This window comes from Hyperoodon ampullatus, assembly GCF_949752795.1.
Source record: "Hyperoodon ampullatus genome assembly, chromosome: 9".
In the NCBI taxonomy this organism is placed as follows: domain Eukaryota; kingdom Metazoa; phylum Chordata; class Mammalia; order Artiodactyla; family Ziphiidae; genus Hyperoodon; species Hyperoodon ampullatus.
The window spans coordinates 66,597,164-66,619,249 of record NC_136922.1 but is presented as its reverse complement, the minus strand read 5'-3'; the positions used below and the strand labels follow the sequence as shown (position 1 = coordinate 66,619,249).

Here is a 22,086-nt window from a genome sequence, read left to right as displayed (position 1 = left end):
AGTTCACTGCCCACCAGAGACCCAGAATTGGGCTAAGGCTGCGTGGGCAATTGGAAAAGTGGAAACTGATCGGGGGCAAATCATTTTTCCCCTTGCTCCGCCAATTTTTCTAAAAATGTCCCTGTCATGAAATTATTCAAATTCCAGCCTGAACCGTTAAGATAATTAAGATATGATGTTTCCTCATATGAAAACTGAAACCAGCAAATAAGATCTTCGATGCCCAGTTGAAGCATAAAGTTCTAGACTATGACATTACTCACCCAAAACAAACAACCCCCCACCTCGTGCCCCCCAAAAACCTCATGACAGAAATCTCCCTTCCTGGCCAAACAGTGAGCACTTGAGACGGGACAGGGACAAGCCTGCGCCTTACATTCAAACCAGGGAAATGTCACTGTTGCATTGACTGAGATAGGGTGTGTGTTGGGGGGGAAGCTTTATTAACCCAAGGGTCTGGGCTGTCCAAAAACAGCAAAGGACCAAAGACTCAAGAATAGAAAAGAATCTGTAGGCGCATGCGGTGGTTTAGCCTCTATTCTTACCAAATTTTAATCTGAAAGCATTCTCAGCCGGCGTTACTCTACTGTGGATCTCCCGTGAATAGCCCAGGCACAGCTGCAGGGCCCGGGTGTGATCAAAATCTTCGCCTGGAGTGCAGGTCTGCGCCTCTAGCCGGCTGGGCCGATTTTAGGGGAGATGCACCACCCTGCCAGCCAGACCCGGTTTCTCACTCTCAAAGCAAATGGACATGGGCTGGAAGACAGCGTATAAATCCCTTCCAGCACAAAAGTCTATAGTTTTACAAATTTCCCCCTAATTTACATACACTCTCTGTACATCGAGACTAGTATCAGAATGTTCCTTAGTCACTCTCATGCAGTACATTGTTAGAAACTATTGATACACGGTGACAAGACAGGCTTAAATCACGAGTCCCCCAGCTGTCATCATGTTACTTACATGGACGATTTCAACTTTTGACTTTCAGGTTTTTTTCCCCCATAAGTTTATTTCAGGGGGTGGGGAATGTGTGTGCCGTGGAGAGAGAAAAACTTTGGTGGGAAAGGGGAGCTGCTTTCCTTTCTTTTTTCTTTCTTTCTTTTTTTTTTTCTTTCAAGACCCACCAAGAGGCTCCTAATCGCCAAACCGACTGACTAGAAAGGAGCGCAAATATTTACATGTACAGCTTGAGTGTGTGTGTCAGCCTAAGTTTACACGGCTCCGAGTGAAGCGGATTACCCTGCGAATTCGGAGAATTTAAGTTATTCAAGCTGAACAAGGCCAGCAAGACGACCCCCATAAGGCCGTGGGAAGTCCAGGTCGCAACTGAGTTTGTGAAGGCTGAAGGTTCCGTGTCCCCCAAGCCCGGGCGCTGTGAGGCTCGCACTCTCCAACTGCGCGTCGCGTGGTCCCAGCAGGGTGTCGCGCCCCACCCCCACCCCGGCACGGCATCTGCCCCTCGCCTTCCCCTCGGTCAAGGCCCGATTTTCGAGAGTCCCTCTCGAGAACAGGAACCCTGAATGAGAGGCGCACCGGTGTGCAGAAGAAGCCGTGGTTCTGAGATCATCCTTTGCCAAATGCTCCCAGCCCTTAGCGTATCTTTTGCAGGGCTGCATCTCTCCAGCCCCACTGTCTAGCAGCCAGATTTTGGAGCCCAATGAGTGCAGGTATCCAGCCCTGGGTGCTGCCCGGCGAATGGGCTCTGGCCCATTGGCGCCAGCTCTACGGCGTCGGTTTCTGCCCTACTTAGCGCTTTCTAACTTTCTTTTGCAACTGTGAGCACCAGTAAGAAAAAGAATGGAAGGAGCAAAAACTCCCCGAGGCTTCCTCTGGTCTACGCTCCCGAGATCCCATGTCTTAGGACGCGACCAAAATGCCCCCCCCCCACCCCGACAGCGATCACCTCCTTCTCACTCCTGGACTGCGAGACCAGGCGGGCTGCGTCCGCGGCCGCTGCGCCAACCTAGTGGTGTCACCCCATTCCCCGAACGGGTGCCATGCTCCAGCGGGCTGCTGAGCGAGGCCACGAGGGCGCCGCGCCCCGGACGCGCCCTCCCCACCCGGCCCCGCGGCCCCGCCCCCGGCGGCGGAATCAGGAAGCGGTGACGTGTGGCGGCGCTGACTGGCTGCGGGCCGCGGGGATCGCAGCTGCCAGCAAATTAAGGCGCAGGGCGGCGAACGCCCGGGCGCAGTGTCCTCCGCGCCCCGCCGCGCTCGCACGGCTACGCTCCCGCTCCCAGACAACCACCCCATTTTAGCTGCGCTCGGCCGCTCCGACTGTCCCCAGAGTGGGGAGGGAGGAAAGACGTGGAGCGGGTGCTGCAGGACCCCTGGGCTTTGCGCAGCTGATGCTCCTCTCCAGCTTCCGGAGGCACAGCCTGTGGTCCTACGGAGCGTCCCGGTGCTTGCACACCTAGCTGAGACCGTGGTTGGTCCTCTCCGGCTAGTTTGAAGTCTCTGCGGCTCGAGGCTCTTGCGGTGGGGAAAAGGAGAGGCCGGTGTGGAGCTCTCGGGAGGTTGGGGCTGACTCATCTAGAGTCCCCGACTCCCCTGTGGTTGCACTTGGAAACTTTCCGCTGTGTTTCAGTCTCTGTCTCTCTTGGGGAAGCTGGACGGCAGTTCGGCAGGCCAGGTCCCTGGCCAGGACCGCGCACTAGGGGCCATGGAGTTCACGGCGTCGCCCAAGCCCCAGCTTTCCTCCAGGGCCAACGCCTTCTCCATCGCCGCGCTGATGTCGAGCGGCGGCTCCAAAGAGAAGGAAGCTACGGAGAACACTATCAAACCACTGGGTAAGTCGGGTGCTAGGCCGTCGGGGTGCCAGGCATGGGAGTGCTGCACATTTGTCTGTCCCTCCGTTCCCTAGCTTCAGGAGGCTCTCGAGGGTGGCCACCTTTCCCGGCTCGCGGCAGCTCTGACCCTCAGGCCATAGACTATACGTTGCGGGTGGGAGATTTTTTTTTCCTCTTAGGCCCGAATTCTTTGGGGACTTCACAGTCTGTTAAATGCAACCGGTTTCGTATCTCGTACGTATATCGCTAGTCGCTTTCCCTACCTATTTGTCTAGAATCCTTATGTCAAGTCGGACATCCGGCGTGTGTAACTTTGTTGGGATAAAAACATTTAGGTGATAAATAATAATAAAACCCCTTTTAAAAACTCAACAGGATTTACGATGCGTGTAACACCTGCTTGTGCATTTGAAACCAAGGAGACTGACTTCACAAGAAACTAGTTTAACTTTGTTTTTCCCCCGACTTGAATAGACTACACAAAGTCAGCTCCTTAAGACAACTGTCAAGTGCTGTTGAATAAGCCAGTTGTCCCCGCATGAGCCATTTTCTTCACAGAAGCTCTAGACTTATCTGTGAGACATCATTTCATAACTGCCGTCATTTTCAGTGGAGGTTGGCAAAAACATTAGCCAGTTACCATTTCCCAGATTCCTCAACTTTTAGCTATACTGTTTATTTAACAACCTTTACCATTTATAGAAGACACTACTCTCAGAGTAAAGGGAAAAAAGGGACTATATTCCCCTTACCACGAGTGAATTGTGTGGGAAAGAAACTGCTGGAGATAAGTGTTTTAAGTCCCTTTAGAACTGAGGGAGAAAGAAGTGTTCTCATCATCACCTCTTGGGTCCCCAGGTAATAATTATTCCACATCCTGATCATCTGGTAGCCCTATAACTGTACAAAGCATCAAATAGCGAACTTAGGGTAATATTTTTTAAAACTTTTAAACTCTAGTCAATTCTTTTCTTCCTTCTCCCTGTCCTTCTCAACATTTTAACATCTCACACCTTGAAACAGCAATAATAATATAAAAGATGAAATGTTAGAGATGAAAAATAAGGGGCCTGGGCAGAGAGAGAACAGAGAACTAAAATCCCTGCAGCAACTTAGAACCAAGGAAAAGGAAACCGGAAGATCTCCAGAAAACATGTCAAAAAGTCTCTCCTCCAAGGTTTTCACTCCCTTTCCCTGGTTCTTCCCACCTATCCTCCTGTGTAAATCTAAACCTGCCAAAGAAATGGAAACAACCAATCAGACAAACTCCAACTGTTTAGAAAAAAATTCACCACCAATTTCAAAGTTACGTTCGTGGCACTTCCCAACATTATCCGCTCCTATTTAGGGGGCCTCTGAATTCTTTATAAATGCCCCCATTACAATTTGGTAGCTAGCAGGAAAAGAGGATTTCAGGTTAAAATTCCTGACAGAAGTACAGACAGAAGACTGGGAAACATGCCAGCTTCAGCTCCACTGTCATTGCAACATTGCTTTCCTTCTCTACTTTCCTGAGAAAAAACCCACCTTCCTCTGAATTCTAAACTATAAAACCATTCACAGCTCACGGCACCTCCACCCTCACCCCAGTCTGTAAAATGAGCATCCTTCCTCCCCTGGGGCTTTTGAGACCGGCTCCAAAAAGAACCAGAAGGCATTCTAGTCCCTTTCAGGGGCCAGTTCAACAGAGCACAATTAGCAGCTGTAAGCCAAGGACTCGGGCATGTGAAATACCTGTTAAGAGAGAATGAAACACTAGCAAGATGCTGAAGAAACTGTAGGGTGGGAGTCACAAGTGTCTCATTACTGCTCATTTAAACACGTTATATCTACTCAGAAGAACCACCTCAGACGACTAGATTACTTTTTTTTAATTGAGATATAATTGACATATAACATTGTGTTAGAGCATTTCTGTATCATTTTCTTCCTCCACTTCCCAACCTTGACCCACTGGTGAGTCTGGAGCTTACAGCATTTCTGTTTTTCAATTGTCAGAAAATTTCTAAGGCTACTTGTTAATTCCCTATAAAGATGTTATGTGAATGTGTTTCTGAAAACATTAGTAAAAAATATGATTTTGCCATGGCATGGTTCTCTTTGAATTTGAAAACAGAAGGATAAGATAATTTGGTTATTCTTAATTTAAAATGCTTCCATTATTGTAAGAGAAAAGAAGGTAAAAATTCTCTACTTCCTGCTTGCCTGCCCCAAGTCAAAAGAGAAATATGAGAAATAAAACATTAGAGAAATATGAGAAATAAAACATTATATGTGTGTGTATGTATATGTGTGTGTGTGTGTGTGTGTGTATATATATATATATAAAACTTGTTTCAATTCCTTGAGGGCACTTAGAACAGAGTTGTTTGAAGTTCAGTTTCACATTGCGGATTCAAGTAGTTTCTTTTTTAAAGAATGCAAGATAATTGGGACAATTACAGAGCTCCCCCTGTATTCCATCAAAGTGACTGGTGTAGTCCCAGGCCCTTATCATCTGTGGGGGAGAATGTTTGGTTCCTAGGCAGTGGTGTTTCAGCTTGATGGTAGATGGCAAACTGTTCTTCCTACTTTAATACTCTGCTCTTCTGGGTTTGGGGTGCTTTTGCTCACTTCCAAAACGTTCTTGAGAGAGAGAGAAATATACATATCATCCTTCAAGTATTTGTTTCAAGCCCAGTCCAAAAAAATTTGCCCAGAGATTGTACTCCTGTGATTTAACAAGCAATAAATATGCTACTCTTTCATAAGATCTCAGGCTGGGAGGGAAATTATAAAAATGCCCTAATGTTAACATCTGAAAGCCTAGGAAACTGGGAGCCAGGCAGAGAAGTGAAGTGACTTAATTAACCCCCCCAACACCCCTTTTTCACTTTCTCTTATGGGGAGGTGACTCCAGGAGGGAAGGGAAGTTCCTCTCAAAGTGGGGAAGGTGCTGATTTCTTCACTCCCTTGATCTCCCTGCAGAAAAGTGTCCTCTTTGTCAATGAGGGAGAACTGGCACTAGAGCCCACAAGCTGTGAAGTCTAGAACATGGGAGGGATAACAACAGGACTACTTGCTTTTAATTCTTTATGATCATGCCTTTCCCTTTATCCACTCCTCGCATTTCTGTTCTCCAAAGTGGGTTTCAGTAATGGTGGTAACAAACCATGGTTCTAAAACTCACTCATTTGGTTCCATAAGCAAGCAGGAGCCATGTCACTTCACAGGAATTTCAGGCTTAATTTATATAGTGATGGGTTATTTGCTGTCCTTCCGGAGATTCTGTGCATAACCTTTCCAAAGTCAAGTCCAGGAACCTCTTTCAGTTGTGCTGTTCTCCTTCCTGTATCTTTGCTCGACAGAATTAGCTGTCATTCTCAATTCTCTTTGCCTGTAGAACAATTTGTCGAGAAGTCGTCCTGCGCTCAGCCCCTGGGCGAGCTGACCAGCCTAGATGCTCACGGGGAGTTTGGTGGCAGCGTCGCGGGCAACAGCAGCCCATCCTCCTCCTCTCTGTGCACTGAGCCGCTGATCCCCACCACCCCCATCATCCCCAGCGAGGAAATGGCCAAAATTGCCTGCAGCCTGGAGACCAAGGAGCTCTGGGACAAATTCCACGAGCTGGGCACGGAGATGATCATCACCAAGTCTGGCAGGTTGTAGGGGGGCTTGTTGGGTGAGGAGTGGGGAGAAGGGAATAGTGCCCTGGGTGGCAGAGGGAGTTTCCAGGAACTGGGTGAAACTCTACTGGTCCTGAGCTCCGAGAGGAAGCTTCGCTCAAGGAGGGTTTCTTTCGGCAGACTTGCTTTTGGAAAGAGCTGCTGAGACAGATATCCAGGCATTTGCTTTCTTGGGATCTGGCAGTGGAAGCCCCACCTCTGCCCTAAGGGCATGGGACTGGGATCTCTGGCCCCCTGCAGCCTGGGATGGCTTCTGGGTGCAGGGTCGGCATCTGGAGGGAAGCAGGAACTCAGCTCATGCCGGGGTACAGGGCGGGCTGCTGGGTGCTGTGAGGGAGGCAGGCGGCTTCCCTTTTATCAGCCTCAATTTGCAGAAGCTCCCATTAAAAACTAAAATGAAAACCTGGGAGGAAGAATGAAATTTGAAACGACCACACTCCCGGTAGGAAGGAGCTCTGGTGCAGGGGGCCCCTTGGCGCCGCAGTGGGCTGACTCGGCAGGCAGGAAGTCCCAGGTGCAGGCTGCTCCTGGGACTGGGGCTAAGGCTCCGGGGGTCGGTGGTCCCTTGGCGCCTGACTGCTCCAGCTCTCAGGACTCCGGGACACACTGCCCAGAGTCTCCCGAAACGAAACCCAACTTGAGAATCCTGCTCTGGCTTTCTACTAAGGCAAGAGTGAGTTTTCTCCCTGGAAGGCAAGGAGGTTATAGGACTCCGTCTGCTCTGGAGACTCTGGTCTGGGAGCCTAATGGGCTTGATGATTTAGCACAGGATTTTCCCTAATTGCAGACCTTTAGGTATTAATGAGGACTCCTACAGAGATGACACTTAAGATTATCTAGGCTCGGGAGAAGGTCAGTCTCCGTATTCACATCTCTGAATGGCTTTACGGGAAACACAAAGAGTTTGGGGGCTGGGTAGGGAGGGAAGGCGGACCCTTTTCCTCCCTCTCTAATTCGGGTGATTCTCTTTGTCTGTGTCAGGAGGATGTTTCCTACCATCCGTGTGTCCTTTTCCGGCGTGGATTCTGAGGCCAAGTACATAGTCCTGATGGACATCGTCCCTGTGGACAACAAGAGGTACCGCTATGCCTACCACCGGTCCTCCTGGCTGGTGGCTGGCAAGGCGGACCCTCCGCTGCCAGCCAGGTTTGTGCCTCCAGATTTTCTAGCCAAGCAAAATGTGTATTAACCTTGCTGGCAGAATGTCTCCTGCCCTCGTTGTTTGAATTTTAAGCAGGTCTGTTTTTAAAGCCGTGAGCTCTGGGAAGAGAGCTTTCCAAGCCCAGACACTCCAGGATTAACTACACAAAATATGGGTTAGTCTCTGAGAAAGGCAAGAGTTTGTATGCAGAACATTGCCTTTAATTTTATCTTTCATCATAATTCATTTCAAACTTTTTCTTAAATTTCAATTGGAATATTTATTAGAAATCTGGACCCATTTCATATGGCATCCATCATTTCTATTTGGCTAACACCAAACAGAATAAACCTACTGATGAAGTGGCTGCCCTAAAATCCTTTTCAGAAGTGTGCATTTTAATAAAGTAGTTGCTTATAGTAAATATTTGTTATAACGTGGTTATAACTTCATAGTAAATATCATATTGGTAAAATGTGGTTGTTTTTGACCAGTAAAAGGCTCAGAGATTTTTAAGTAAGAAAAACAAACTCTTTTTTTCCCTCATTATAATTAGTGGATAAATATAATTCGACATCAAGTTAATATTCTTCTACTGAATTTGTTTTTCTCTTTCTGACTTGCTTCACTCTGTATGACAGTCTCTAGGTCCACCCACCTCACTACAAATAACTCAATTTCATTTCCTTTTATGGCTGAGTAATATTGCATTGTATACCGTATGCTAACACATATATGTGGAATCTAAAAAAAAAAAAAAAGGTTCTGAAGAACCTAGGGGCAGGACAGGAATAAAGACGCAGACATAGAGAATGGACTTGAGGACACGGGGAGGGGGAAGGGTAAGCTGGGATGAAGTGAGAGAGTGGCATGGACTTATAAACACTACCAAATGTAAAATAGATAGCTAGTGGGAAGCAGCTGCATAGCACAGGGAGATCAGCTCGGTGCTTTGTGACCACCTAAAGGGGTGGGATAGGGAGAGTAGGAGGGAGACGCAAGAGGGAGGAGATATGGGGATATATGTATATGTATAGCTGATTCACTCTGTTATAAAGCAGAAACTAACATACCATTGTAAAGCAATTATACTCCAATAAATATGTTAAAAAATATTCTTTTACTGAGAAATTACTCAGTATATTAGGTAATGACTCAAACAAAACATGTTCATTTTTGTGCTATTCATTGGTAATGTTTTTTCAGGAGAACTCCGTTTTAAAAATTACATGCAAACTTTTATTGCTACTGCCCAAATGAGCATTCTGGGGGGAAAAACCCAGCAAGTTCTTACTTACGTGAATACCAATAGTTTAAGAACAGGACTCTAACTGCATACTTTAATACAAACAATGAATCTTAGCTGACTTTACATTTAGGGTTCTAAAACCAAGCCTTACAGCTTTAAAGTTGTTTTGTGACTAAGTAATTTTTATAATTGATTGGAAGTTCATACCAGAGCTAAGAATTTATTTAAATGTACAGGTTTAGGAACTCTGAAGTTAATTTCAAAGTATGGTTCTTTGTTAGTATCTAGTCTGGAGTCTAAGTCAAGGCACATAATCAACACAATTTTACACATACAGTTCAAATGGAATATTAAGCTTACTTAGTGGTTGATCATATTATTGAGCTTACAGTATATTAAATACACTAGAGAAGAGATTAAAAGAAGCCTCTTCAAGTTTTCCATTCCCACAAGAGACTAGGAAGGAGATCTTCCCAGCCCTTCCAAATTGATATATTAAATAACATATTAAATAATTCTTAGGACTAAAAATTTTTTTAAATGTCACTGATTTTTTTTTTTAAAAAGGAGCAAGATATACAAATTTACAATAGATATTTAAATGAGTATAATTAGTGTTCTCTACTATTTACTATTAACTAGCCAGTTCACATTACTCCAGAGCTTCTTTCCAAAATTTACAATTTTTTTTGAAGGGCGGAGAGAGAGGAAGAAAGAAGAGAGGATGAGAGAAGTATTTTAGCAGATTCCTAACCATTTTTACAAGCAAACCCCTTTTCTTTTTTTTTCTCTAAGTCTTTCCTCTAAGAAGTTAATCACTCTTATTTAGCATACATTTTCCTCCTATCTGAAGGTATGGGGAACTGGTGCAGGCCAGTTGGAAATATGACATGCCTTGTTTATGTTACTAATCTGTTCTGGCTGGAAAAGGAGAGCATGTACCAATACACTATCTTAACTGAAGCATGTTTAAGCTATTGCTGGAATTTTAAGTCCCAGAGGACTTGAAAGAAGCGGGGCTTCCTGTATGCTTTTTCATTCATACTAGTTCAGCTTACTTATATTGATATTAGATTGAAATGTTTTGTGCATTATAGATAGAAATATTCTAGATCATATAAGCAACTGTTCTTTATTATTATTAAAAGACATAGTGCTATATTCTCTAGCTCCATATGGGAAAGGTGAAGAACTTGGGAGGTGATCATTTTTGACCTGATGGTAGAAATTCCTTGCAGTTCTAGTTCTTTGAAGCACTTTATTTTAGACTGAAGTTTATCAGTCAGCTGTTCCTTATCAGAAGAAATGATGCTTGACAATATCATTTGATCATAATAATGGAAAAGACATTATACATGACCTAAGTAATGTTATATTTTCATACAGGACATTTCCTTTTTTTAAAAAGTAGTTGATATTTAAATAAATTAATCTTTATTAATGTTATCATATGTGGTGAATTGATACTTAAAGAGGGACCATCTCATCAACTTCTAGGATTTTAAATATTTTTGAACCTTTTTGGAGGAGTGGGTAGGATATGGTGCTGATTAGTAAAACAACTGCACCTATAAAGTTATAGCCTTGGAAGGGTGACACTTGAAAAGCTATTATGGTTGTGTCATCAAAGAATACTTCAATTGAAAGGCAATTTTGAGCACTCCTTTAAAAAAAAAAATCAAACAGGCAGACAAACACCTAAGTTCTTGTACGGGTCTGGTAAGAATCTTTAGTGCTGTCAGCCTGTTTTGTGCTTTGCTTCTTGTGGGCTTTGTGAGTTGCAGCACATGCACCCAACTCTTCTATTCTTAGTCCTCTGTGTGACAAAACACGGCATAGACGTCTTGTTCTTTACATGAATATGTTTTTAAACTTTTTTCCTTGCCTTTGCCCCAACCATAATATTTGTTTAATGATAGTTAAAAAGATTCTACACAAAATAGATATAAATAACCCATTGCATGGATAAAGGAATTTATCCCATTAAATCAAGGATATTTCCTTCCCCTATCATTAGTTCTATGATATCCCTGACTTCAGAAACGCTTATGTTGAGTGGATACTAGGATTGTGATTTACAAAGAGTTGTACTTAGTGTGAAGCTTGCAGGAAAAACAAATGACCTGCATTTAACTGTCAGTGAGTAAAAGATTGCCTTGAACATAGCAGCTGACCAATAAATGATAAATACTTGATAAGTATATTTTTTCCCATCAAAGCCTTTTTTTTTTTTTTTTTTTTTTTGCTTAGGCTGTTTACAGATAAATACATTGAATAATTTGAAGCTTATCCAACTTGTTTACACTCTCCTTAGTGAGCACTTAACTAGGTGATGATGAAAGTAATAATATTTAAAGTACCGGGAGAAGCAAACAGACTATGTGATCTGTGGACTATTAAAAGTTCCCCAGGTCACTGTATTAAAATTATTCTGTCTTGTTAATAAAGAATACAAACTTTAAATTGAATCACCTTCAAGTTTAAATGAATAGATTCTCTAGAATTGTTTCCTCTTTTAAATTCTTTGTCTTCATTGCTTTTTAGCAGTGCTTATACTAGGAATTCATTTTGCAATTAGTTATAACCTAGTCTTTCTTTTGAAAATATCTACAACAATAGGATTTTATATTTGACAGAAGCAGACTAGTAGTTGATTAGGTCGATGGGAAAAACCCACCTTTAAAAAAATGGCTTGTTCAGCAAATAACAGAAAATGTATTAAGTACATTTTATTTATTTATTTATTTATAATTGGACTATAATTGCTTTATAATGTTGCGTTAGCTTCTGCTGTACAATGAAGGGAATCAGCTATATGTATACATATATCCCCTCCCTCTTGGACCTCCCTCCCACCTGCCCCCATCCCACCCATCTAGGTCGTCACAGAGCACTGAGCTGAGCTTCCTGTGGGACAAATTGGGAGATTAGGGTTGACATATATGTACTACCATTAGTATTACCCCTTTTAAATCACTGGTACACAAAGAAACACATTTAGATGTTTCAGCATTATTTTGGTATTGCTGTATTACTAAATTTGCAATTATACGAGGCAAATAAAATTCACTTTATATGAGATTTTTGTGTTCCTTTAGAATCAGAATATTTTATAACCCAAAGAGAGATTTTTTTTTTAAAGTCTCAATAAAATTCTCTCATAATTTTCTTAGGCTGTATGTACATCCAGACTCTCCTTTTACTGGTGAGCAGCTACTTAAACAGATGGTGTCTTTTGAAAAGGTGAAACTCACCAACAATGAACTGGATCAACATGGCCATGTAAGTACAGTGCTTGGACTATGCGGATTCCCTGGGATGGAATGGAGAAACCACATAAAGCTTCCTCCTCCCTCGATGTCTCTTCCTCTCTCTCTTTCCCCATCCCACCCTCCAGCTCTGAGTCATTCTATGAGAACATTCATATGTTCTACAGGGAACCCTGACTGCTATTGTCAAGAGGTCATTTACAAAGATGCTGTATGCCATTTCTATGCAAGAGGGTCAGGGACCTCTGGCACCATGGATTCCTACTTCTGCAACTGCTTTAACACCTGCACCAACTAAACAAAGGGAATGTGCATTTTGGAGGTTACTACAGCCCATTCTTGGATTAAACATCTAATTTCTATCAGTGGTATATCAGATAACACAGCATAAAGGGAATGAGGCTGAGACCTCCTATGGGGGTTTCCCAAAGTGTGTTGTATAGAATACATTCTTGTGCGATGCAATGGGACAAAAGGATTTTATGTACAAATAAATTTGGGAAAGTGCTGTTAGCTCATTATATATCCCCTCTGTAGAGAGCCTTATGAGTATTAAAACACAATGAAGTCTTGCAGTTAAAAACAAAACAATTTGATTTTACATCAGTAAGGAGTTCATTAAAATGTTGAAGAAAAGAGAAATTGGAATTCTCAGCTCTTATCAACAGTTAATAGAACAAATAGCCATTGACACAGGCTTTTCCATATTTGCTAAGACTGCTTTTTAAGGAACTATCTATGCTGTTATTTCATGCTCTTAAATAAAGATTCACATTTTTTAAAATCTGTTTTAGATTTTATGCTAAGAAAACTTTAAACAGACATGCATGCTTCTTTTTGATGAGGAGAATACTGTTTCTTTTTTTGCCTCGTTTGCCAGAAAGCACATTGGGATTTTCATAGTGGCTTTCCTTGGCTTAGATATTCTGATATAATTATTCTCTCTTATCCCCTTTATTAAGGCTTCTGTTACTTCAGGTTTTAGTTTTTACTGGATTTATGCAATTCAGAAAAAGAGTTTCAAAACTTTTCTCAAAAAGACGGTTACACGTAGGTAAGAGAGAGCTCTAGACGTGGTTTCAAATGGTTGATTGAACCTAGAACCAAGTAAATCACTTCAGGCACTGCCACCATCCATATGCCCACAGGAGATGTTGTTTATCTCGACCAAGTCAGAGTAACCAGGTTAACTAACAACTCTGCTGGTGGCACTGTTGGGATGTTGGAAGTAGGTTAACAGGCTTCTGTTACTTGATGTATTGGAAAAGATAACTTGACTTTTTTTAACCTTCAAGGATGTTGGCAGAATTGTCCTTTCTTTCAGATGTTTTCATTGACAGATTTTTTTTTCAGGTTAAAATTTATGAAGTATCTGAGAGACATCTTCTGTAGGCCCATGATCATTCTTAATGTCATTCATATTAAAATTTCTTGGGCTCCACTGAAATCTTTGCAGACAGAAATGAAATTTTTTTATGGTTCTAGTATTTTCCAATGTGAAACTTTTATAAGAACTGTTTGAGTTTTTCCAGAAAGACCTGAGAATTCATTTTGAGATCAGTTGTCCAGAATTGATGTTTTCCTTTTAGCATCAGCTTCATGGATGGGAATAGCACTAAGCTATATTTCAGGAGCTCTGGGTTCTAGTCTGATTATGCTAAGATTAGACCTTGACAAATTGTTTAAGTCTTACATGGTTGCTAATATCCATTTTAGCTTTAAAATTTTATTATTTAATATAACTCTTTGTTACCAGAAATAGTGCATTCTGAAAAGTACCAGGAAATATTTTTAGACCCTGTGGTGTTTAGCCAAGTTCTCTGAATCAGTCCTAAAGAAGCCCCCTTTGTAGATGCATTCCAGGAAAATTTCTTATTTCCAGGAATTTATTTCTTCGATGAAACAACGTCTACATTTCTATCAGTGTTTCTTAGCCCCATGAAAGCTTGAGCAGAGGTTCAAGGAGCCCTGGGATCTGAGCCTCAGTCTGCGGTCTGAGTCTGTCCAGCACCCTTTCCTAAAGGAAATTAACATAGGAGTGGTATTAAGGAAGAGGGGACCTTATTTAAAGCTTAGGTTTTTTTCCATTGTGTGTGTGTGTGTGTATGATTTGAAAACTATCTTCTTAGTAGAACATATAATGAATGGTCAGGTTTTTCTTATATCAGGATTAGGAGGCAAATGTTTACTTCTGTCACTTCAAGTTTATTCCAGTTTTATGACTGAGCATAGATATCTTGAACTCCTTGGAATAAATGCATTACACAAAGAAATAACTTTTTAAGTTTATTTTGATTCATTTGAACGTCTCATTTGTTTCAGTAATTCCTATTCAGGTCTGGGATCATAAAAAGATGGCATGTTCAAAAATTCAATGCCAGTTAATGCCCAGTAACTTTGTTGGCTTATATCTCAGCATGGAAAGAGACTGATTCTCTATTGGTTATCTCACAGTGACTAGTATTTAACTCTGCTAAAGTCAACCAGTGTTAACACTCACCCACCACACCCAAGCCAAAGAACAAGAGAGCAACAACACTGCATGCCATTGACCCTAGTCCTGCCACAGCATGTATCAGACACCTCCCCTGAGAGCCAAGCTCTCTGCTAGGCCCTTGGGGTGAAGGGCGTACATTGTAAGCCCTGTTATCCCAGGAAAGACATACCCGATTTTGTAGATTTAGGTAGCTGTCTGGGTTGTGGGGTGGCGGGAGATGTGGAAAATCTTTAATATCTGAAAGTAAGTTTTGTTGCTCAAATTTCATAATGGTCAATTATTTTATTTTATTTAAATGATACATGAAAAATACTGCCTTGTTAACAGGGTATATTTCTGATCTCTAAGTACCGGGCAACTTTTAGCAGCTATGGAATGGAAGATGTCCATCACTAACATTCTTATTTAGTTTGCAACTGAAAGTCAGGAATCAATGAAGTTGTCAGAAATGATGACGACAACAATAATAATACAGTTTACTAAGCACTTCCTATTTGCTATGTGATTTACAAGGGTTACAGCATCTTATCCTCACCACAACCCCTGTGAAGTTAATACTGTTCTTGCATTTAAGAAAATGAGGTAAGAGAGGTGAGATCACTTGGCCCAAGATTAAAGAACTAGAAAGTAGCAGATTCAGTATTCCAACCAAGGCCTACCTTATACCACACTGCCTTTTAAAACCGTTTTATTCCCTCCGTCCCATCTGCCACCCACCCCTCACCCCCCACTGCCCCAAATAACAATCTAGCCTCCTCAAATCTGTAATTTCTTACTTTAGAACATTTACAGACATACTGCCTTTGGTCTAACCAGACTAAAAAACAAAAAGCGTTTTCTAAAAAATAAACATCCTCCAGATGACTTTTTCCTCTATCATTTTAGAAAGGACACTTGAAACAACCTGTATTATTTGCAGTTGGTTTGGTAAAACGTGATTCACAATACTCTGCAGTATCATGTGAAAATTATTTGTGTGAAGAATGGAAAGGGTAGATCCTAATCTTAAAACTGCATTTGACACAGTAGATTTTATGGTTCTTTCTTTGCCTCATTGTAATTTGGCCTGTTTATTAGCACTATAAGTACTTAAAATCCAGTACTGTACTTCCCACTCTTTGCTGCAGATAATTTTGAACTCAATGCATAAGTACCAGCCACGGGTGCACATCATTAAGAAGAAAGACCACACAGCCTCATTACTCAATCTGAAGTCTGAAGAATTCAGAACATTCATCTTTCCAGAAACAGTTTTTACAGCGGTCACTGCCTACCAGAATCAACTGGTGAGTATACCCTTCACAATTTATTTCCCAAATAAGATAAGGCTTTAGGAGAGTTATCTTCTTGGAGAGAAGGGCTATCCCAGTACTCAAAACAGAAATTCACTTTGGAGAAAGCTATGGAGAATCAGCCCCAGGACTTCCAAATATGTTGAGTATCTGTGGCTCAAGGTTATGAAGGTCTGTATTACACCATCTTTCTTAGAACCTTTATACTCCTGGTCAGGCTGTTCACTGCTCACATGTCCCACCCAAACCTGACCCAATCTGCCTTCTCAAATTTTCTCAAGAACATTACCTGCTTCCTTCTCTTTCTGGTAGAGCCTCATGACATGTGTTACCATACACTCATTGCTTCATAAAATTTAGAAGTTCAGTTTTTCTGCTAAATTAGCACACGTAGTGTACTAGCCAACTACTACTATACGTTTGTAGCCAACAAACTACTATACGTTAGATATTTTGTGAGATTTATTCAGCTGTAATTCAGGGTAAGATAATTCTAGTAGAGTGATCTTAAATGCCTCTTTAGATAATAGACTGTAGTATGTAAGCAGTTGTGTATTTAATTAACATCAAGATATCTAATTTATAATATTGAGTTATATATTTTCTACTCTCTGTTGTAAATCATATTTAAAATTTATGCATTTTTTCATCCATAAGGCTTAGTCCAACTCTACTGTAAATATTTATCAAAGTGTTGCTAAGGACTGAGTCCTGTTAGATACTTCCCCATGTATTCTTTCATGGTCAGCGTAATCTTGAAGGCCTGGGGTAACAGTAACATTCTTTAGTGAGGAATCTGAAGCCAAGAGAGGACAAGTAACTTTTCCACAGTCCGAATAGACCAGAAGTAGAATTCCTTTTGATATACTGTACTTTAGTAAAAGGAACTCACATTGTCAGTTTACTCTGGGTTTTGTGTCTTGCTTTTATTCGACTGGTTGGTTATAGGTAGCCAGGACTCTTGCTCTCCTCATGTCTTGATGTTATATTTTGGGTTCTGAGTGAATAACTGTTAGGTGCTGCCTGATAGATGCTTCAGAGTGCAGAGTGGGATGGTCAACCAAGCAGATATGGTGTTGAGTCTCTCAGGAAAAGCAAGGAGATGAAACTGAAAGCCCAGGTAGCCCTACACAGATGAGGAAACAGGAAGTCAGAGAAGGGATGTAGAAGAATGGCCAGGGTGGGTATGTGTCTGTAAGGCATAAGCACCTATAATTTCCATATGACTTTGAGTAGATTTCACTTCACCACTGTGGCTGCCATCTTCTTTGCCTGTAAACTGGGACTAAGAACCAGACCATCTTAGGGAACAACTGTAAGGATCAAATGAGATGCTGTGCATAAACATGCCTTTGGAAATTGTAAGGCACTCTATAAATAAAGCACGTGGTGACTGTTGGACTGTCTCTGGAATGTCCAAAGAGGACTTGCCACCATTTGGATTTTTAAATGTTACTGGCAACTTTTCAATGAGATAAATGAATGCACAAATGTTATACTATTTATCTTTAAGTAAAAGCAAAGTACTATAACTTTTTAATTATCCTTAAGAAAACAACACAAGAGTGGCAACTTTCAGAGAATGCCCAAGCTAAAGATTTGGGTATAGAGTGAAGCCCACAAAGGCCTAAAACATAATGCTATTTCTCTTAGACTCTGGAACGCTGACATCAACAATCCCATTTTTAATTTATTTGAGGACACATGTAATACAGGTATCACAGGTTCTGAAAAGATTCCTGAAACATTTAATTCAATTTACACTAACTGAATTAGTAGCTTTTATATTATAAAACATCAGATTTATACTAATACAAGAAAACCTGCTGATGTTTGAGAATGAAATAAAAACTTGTCATATGGAAACTTCATTGCTTTTATCAGAATTATCTGTAAAGGGAACTAAAGCAAGAATAGGTAACTTGGGATTGTTTAGTGAAAATTACGGACAGAACAAAATTAAGGAAAGTTCTAAGTGTAACACCTTAGATTTGGTTTAATTGGTGAAGAAACAATCCTGAATAAATATTGGCAGGACCTCTCATATCACGGAACACGGAATAGGAGGTTATTATCAACATAATTATAATAACAGCTAATATTTGGGCACACAAGGCACCATTTAAAGTGCACTGTCTTATTTAATCCTCACAATGATATTATGAGATAGGAACAACAGTATTTTTATGTTGCATTTTACAGTTCAAAGAATGGAGGCATGGAGTTAAATAACTTATCCAATGTGACCCTGCTGCTCCCATCACAGATATGAATCCAGGTAGTTAGGTTTAAAAGCCTAACCTCTTTAGGTGCTTGGTGTCCCCAAGAAAGGGGAACCTCACCTCCTCTCAGCTTGTGACCCTCATGGATTCAAGACATCTTTTTTAGACGGTTTCAGTTCTTTATGTTAATTTCTTTTCTTTTCAGCAAGTGCTCATTGCTTACCTGCTGTGTGCAGGGAGCTCTTCACACTGACAGCAGCCAGTGTAACAAGATGGTAATCAACCTATATTGACAGTCAAAATATCCACTGGCATTAGCTGTTTCTAATAGGAGCCATATGCTTTAGTGACATTACCTCACTGAATTCTTTTGTTTCCACTCAACATTTATCTAGAAAATTTTCAAATATCCAAAAGTTAAACAAATGGTAAAATGAACCACGTATACTCTCCACCCAGATTCAACAATTAACATTTTTCCAATTTGCTTTACCTCCCCTGCCCCATTTCTCAATCTCTGTACATGTACATACTTTCCCCCTTCTCGCAATCATCTGAAACTAAGATGCATGCATCATGATACTTTACCTGTAAGTACTTCTACAAGTTTAGACTGACAATAAGATGATTTTGTAACCACAATATCTTTACAACATCTAAAATTGAGTTCATATTAAAAATTTCAGGATGGACCTACAAATGTCTTTATAGCCTTCCCCCCCACCCCCGCCTTTGAACTAGTATCCATCTAAGGTTCATGGTTTGGATTTATTTTAATTTAGAAGAATCTCTCTATATTTTTAATCAATATCTCACTTAATTCTGACACTAATCCCCTGAATAAGGCCCCATAAGCCTCATTTTGTGGATGAAGAAACTGAGGTTCAGAGTGGTTAATACACTTGCCCAAGGTCACAAATCTGGTAAGTGAAAGAACCATCTTCTGGGTATTAACTCCTCCTTTTTGGTAGCATCCTGCTGGATTGCAAGGCCAAGAAAATGACCACTGATAGTGTCAAGGTTGGGAAACTGAATTTGAAAATATTGCTAAATTAAAATAGGCTAAGATTCTAATAAACACATACCCCAACACTAGTTGCTACTCTTGAAAATGTTTATTTCTAATTAAGATTATATATGGGCTCAAAATCCACCTACCAGTGCCTAGCTAGCTTTCACTGCATCATTAAGTGTAACAATTAATATGATTAGTATATATAATTTCATTGCTAAATAACCCACAATAAGTGATTAAATTCAGTACTGCTTTTCTCAATAGATCCTGCCATGTCTGAGTTTATTTCTGTGCACCCACCTTTAAAGCCATAATCCCTAGCACAATGCCGTATGTGTGTGTGTATGTGTGTGTGCTTTTACTTAAAGATAAATAGTATAACATTTGTGCATTCATTTATCTCAATGAAAACTTGCCAGTAACATTTAAAAATCCAAATGGTGGCAAGGGCTTCCCTGGTGGCGCAGTGGTTGAGAGTCCACCTGCCGTTGCAGGGGACACGGGTTCATGCCCTGGTCCGGGAAGATCCCACATGCCGCAGAGCGGCTGGGCCCGTGAGCCATGGCCTCTGAGCCTGCGTGTCCGGAGCCTGTGCTCCGCAAAGGGAGAGGCCACAACAGTGAGAGGCCCGTGTACCACAAAAAAAAAAAAACACACACAAATGGTGGCAAATCCTCTTTGGACATTCCAGAGACAGTCCAACAGTCACCACGTGCTTTATTTATAGAGTGCCTTACAATTTCCAAAGGCATGTTTACGCACAGCATCTCATTTGATCCTTACATTTGTTCCCTAAGATGGTCTGGTTCTTAGTCCCAGTTTACAGGCAAAGTAGATGGCAGCCACAGTGGTGAAGTTAAGTCTACTCACATACAATCTGAAATTCAATTAATAGTCAAAAATTTGATTTGGTATACTAATGAGCCATTTTTGCAAATGGTTTATAGACCTCATAAGACCAATCGAAATTCATGTGGGGTGAATAAATCATTTTGGGGGTTAGTATTTTCATTAGTCTTATACAGTTTTCTAAAGTTATCCTTGATTCTTTCTAGGCCTCCTCACATTTACTGCCTTTTCACTGCTATACCATGCTTGTCTACTGATTTACCCATAATAAACATAAAATAAATATATAGGAAATAAACAAATTAAATATGTACTAAATACAGTATAAATATTAAGTATTTTCATGCACAAAGAACAGGGAGAAAAGAGAGAAGATTTAAAAGTTCACACTTAGGACCACCTTTATATCTCTTAAACTTTGGATAGGACATTATTTACATACATATTAAAAGCCAAATCAAATTTTCCATTAGAATTCGTGAAAAAGCTTCTCATTTATTGTGTCTGGTAGTTTTATTTGTAAGTAATGAAAACGGGACCTTTTTTCTATTTTTTGCTATTTTTTCCTCTGGTTTTTGTGAGGAAATGATTGCATTTCTTTACATTATTAGATTAAAGCTAAACACATTATACTTTCAACAAACTATTTTATAATTTAAGATTTAAAGGTCATACACTGTTTTTGAGCAGGCAAGCCATTGCTGTAGAGTTGAAGTGTAGGTCAGGTTTCATTTTTAAATGCCTTTGGACAGATCTTTTCCTGATAATTGGAGAAATGGTCTCTGAGGGCCAATTTCACCTTGTGGCTGGGAACCCCAGCTATATTCAAAGTCCAGTGATATCACATGGAATAGTAACTACTAGAAAAAGTCCCTTTCTCTTTGGTGCAGCTGGCAGTGTCAAAATCTGCCCTCCATTTACACATATTTATCTATAAAGGAGATGTTGAAAGAATGAATTTTTTTCGTTAGGAAGTGCATTATGTTCCATATTATTAAGATAATACATGAAAAAACGGGTGTAATTTGACCAGAATTAGTCAGTGATTTGCATATATGTACATACACTTGAAACAGGATTTCTTAAGCACATACTGCTGTCCTTGTTAATTCTTCCTCACAAAATGAAAAATATTGCTGCTTTTAAAATTTGTCGTTGAATCATAAAGACATACTTGTAGTTTCACATGGGTCCTCTACATATATTTTTGGTAGTTGACTATTTTTGGATCTTTCTTTTAGTTTTACCTTTGACATGCGTGATGCTGTTCAACAGCTTTACAAGCTGCAGGTATTCTATATTAGGAAAATGATGTCCAACTGACATCACTGTACATAACTCAGGTCTTTCTCTCATCAGTTCTCAAATACATAACTTTTTCGTTCTCCCAAATTTCATAAAGGGATATAAAACTATATCTGCAGAAATGAATTTCTTTCTATTAACTACTGGTTTTTATTTAAATATCCATGGAATAAAATCTGTGCCTGACCTTTTAAAAGTGCATGATTAACTAGAATGTTAAAACTTTGCTATTTAAAAATTACTTTATCTTAAAATAGAAAACAAAATGCTTTTTATGTAGACTCAAGAATTTCACCTAGTCTATAACTGGTAAACATATGAAATCATATTTTTGACTGCTTGTCCTTGAAGCAAAGTTCAAACAAACATTTCTGGGGTGCTTATTGCTGGCGCCCCAGTAGATTCAGAGTCTAGTGATATCACAGTGACCACAGTGGGCTCATTAAGAAGTCTACCCACAGTCCCTGTACTGCTAATCAGTACTCCATAAAGCCTGTTCAAGACTGTACTGGTTAGTTCAGGGCCCCCATACAATTTTAGTAGTAAGAGATCCATTCAGCTTTTTTTTCTAACTTCCAAAAGCAATTTTTTTTCCTGGAATTAGATAAAATAGTCCATAGAGAAAGTAAATATCTGGTTACTCTCTTGAGCTCCTTTTCTAATTAACACACTAAAGTTAAATCACTGCTGAACCAACTGGTAAATCTAGCTGTATGAGTACACCTTGTACTATTCTTGAAACTTCCCTTCAGTTTGAAATTATATCAAATGTAAAGTAAAGTTACCATTG

The 22,086-nt window shown here is 40.5% G+C and overlaps 1 protein-coding gene across 1 annotated transcript in view; it reads left to right on the top strand.

Moving 5' to 3' along the window:
• Positions 1 to 2,665: 2,665 nt before the first annotated feature.
• Positions 2,666 to 22,086, top strand: part of TBX20 (T-box transcription factor 20) — a gene marked incomplete at both ends in the record, with an annotated part of 48,103 nt that continues 28,682 nt past the window's right edge. The window contains 5 exons of the mRNA XM_079711837.1: positions 2,666 to 2,792; positions 6,175 to 6,433; positions 7,439 to 7,603; positions 12,021 to 12,129; positions 15,741 to 15,899. Of these exons, the coding sequence (XP_079567963.1) occupies positions 2,666 to 2,792; positions 6,175 to 6,433; positions 7,439 to 7,603; positions 12,021 to 12,129; positions 15,741 to 15,899 (819 nt within the window). The remainder of the gene's footprint in view (positions 2,793 to 6,174; positions 6,434 to 7,438; positions 7,604 to 12,020; positions 12,130 to 15,740; positions 15,900 to 22,086) is intronic.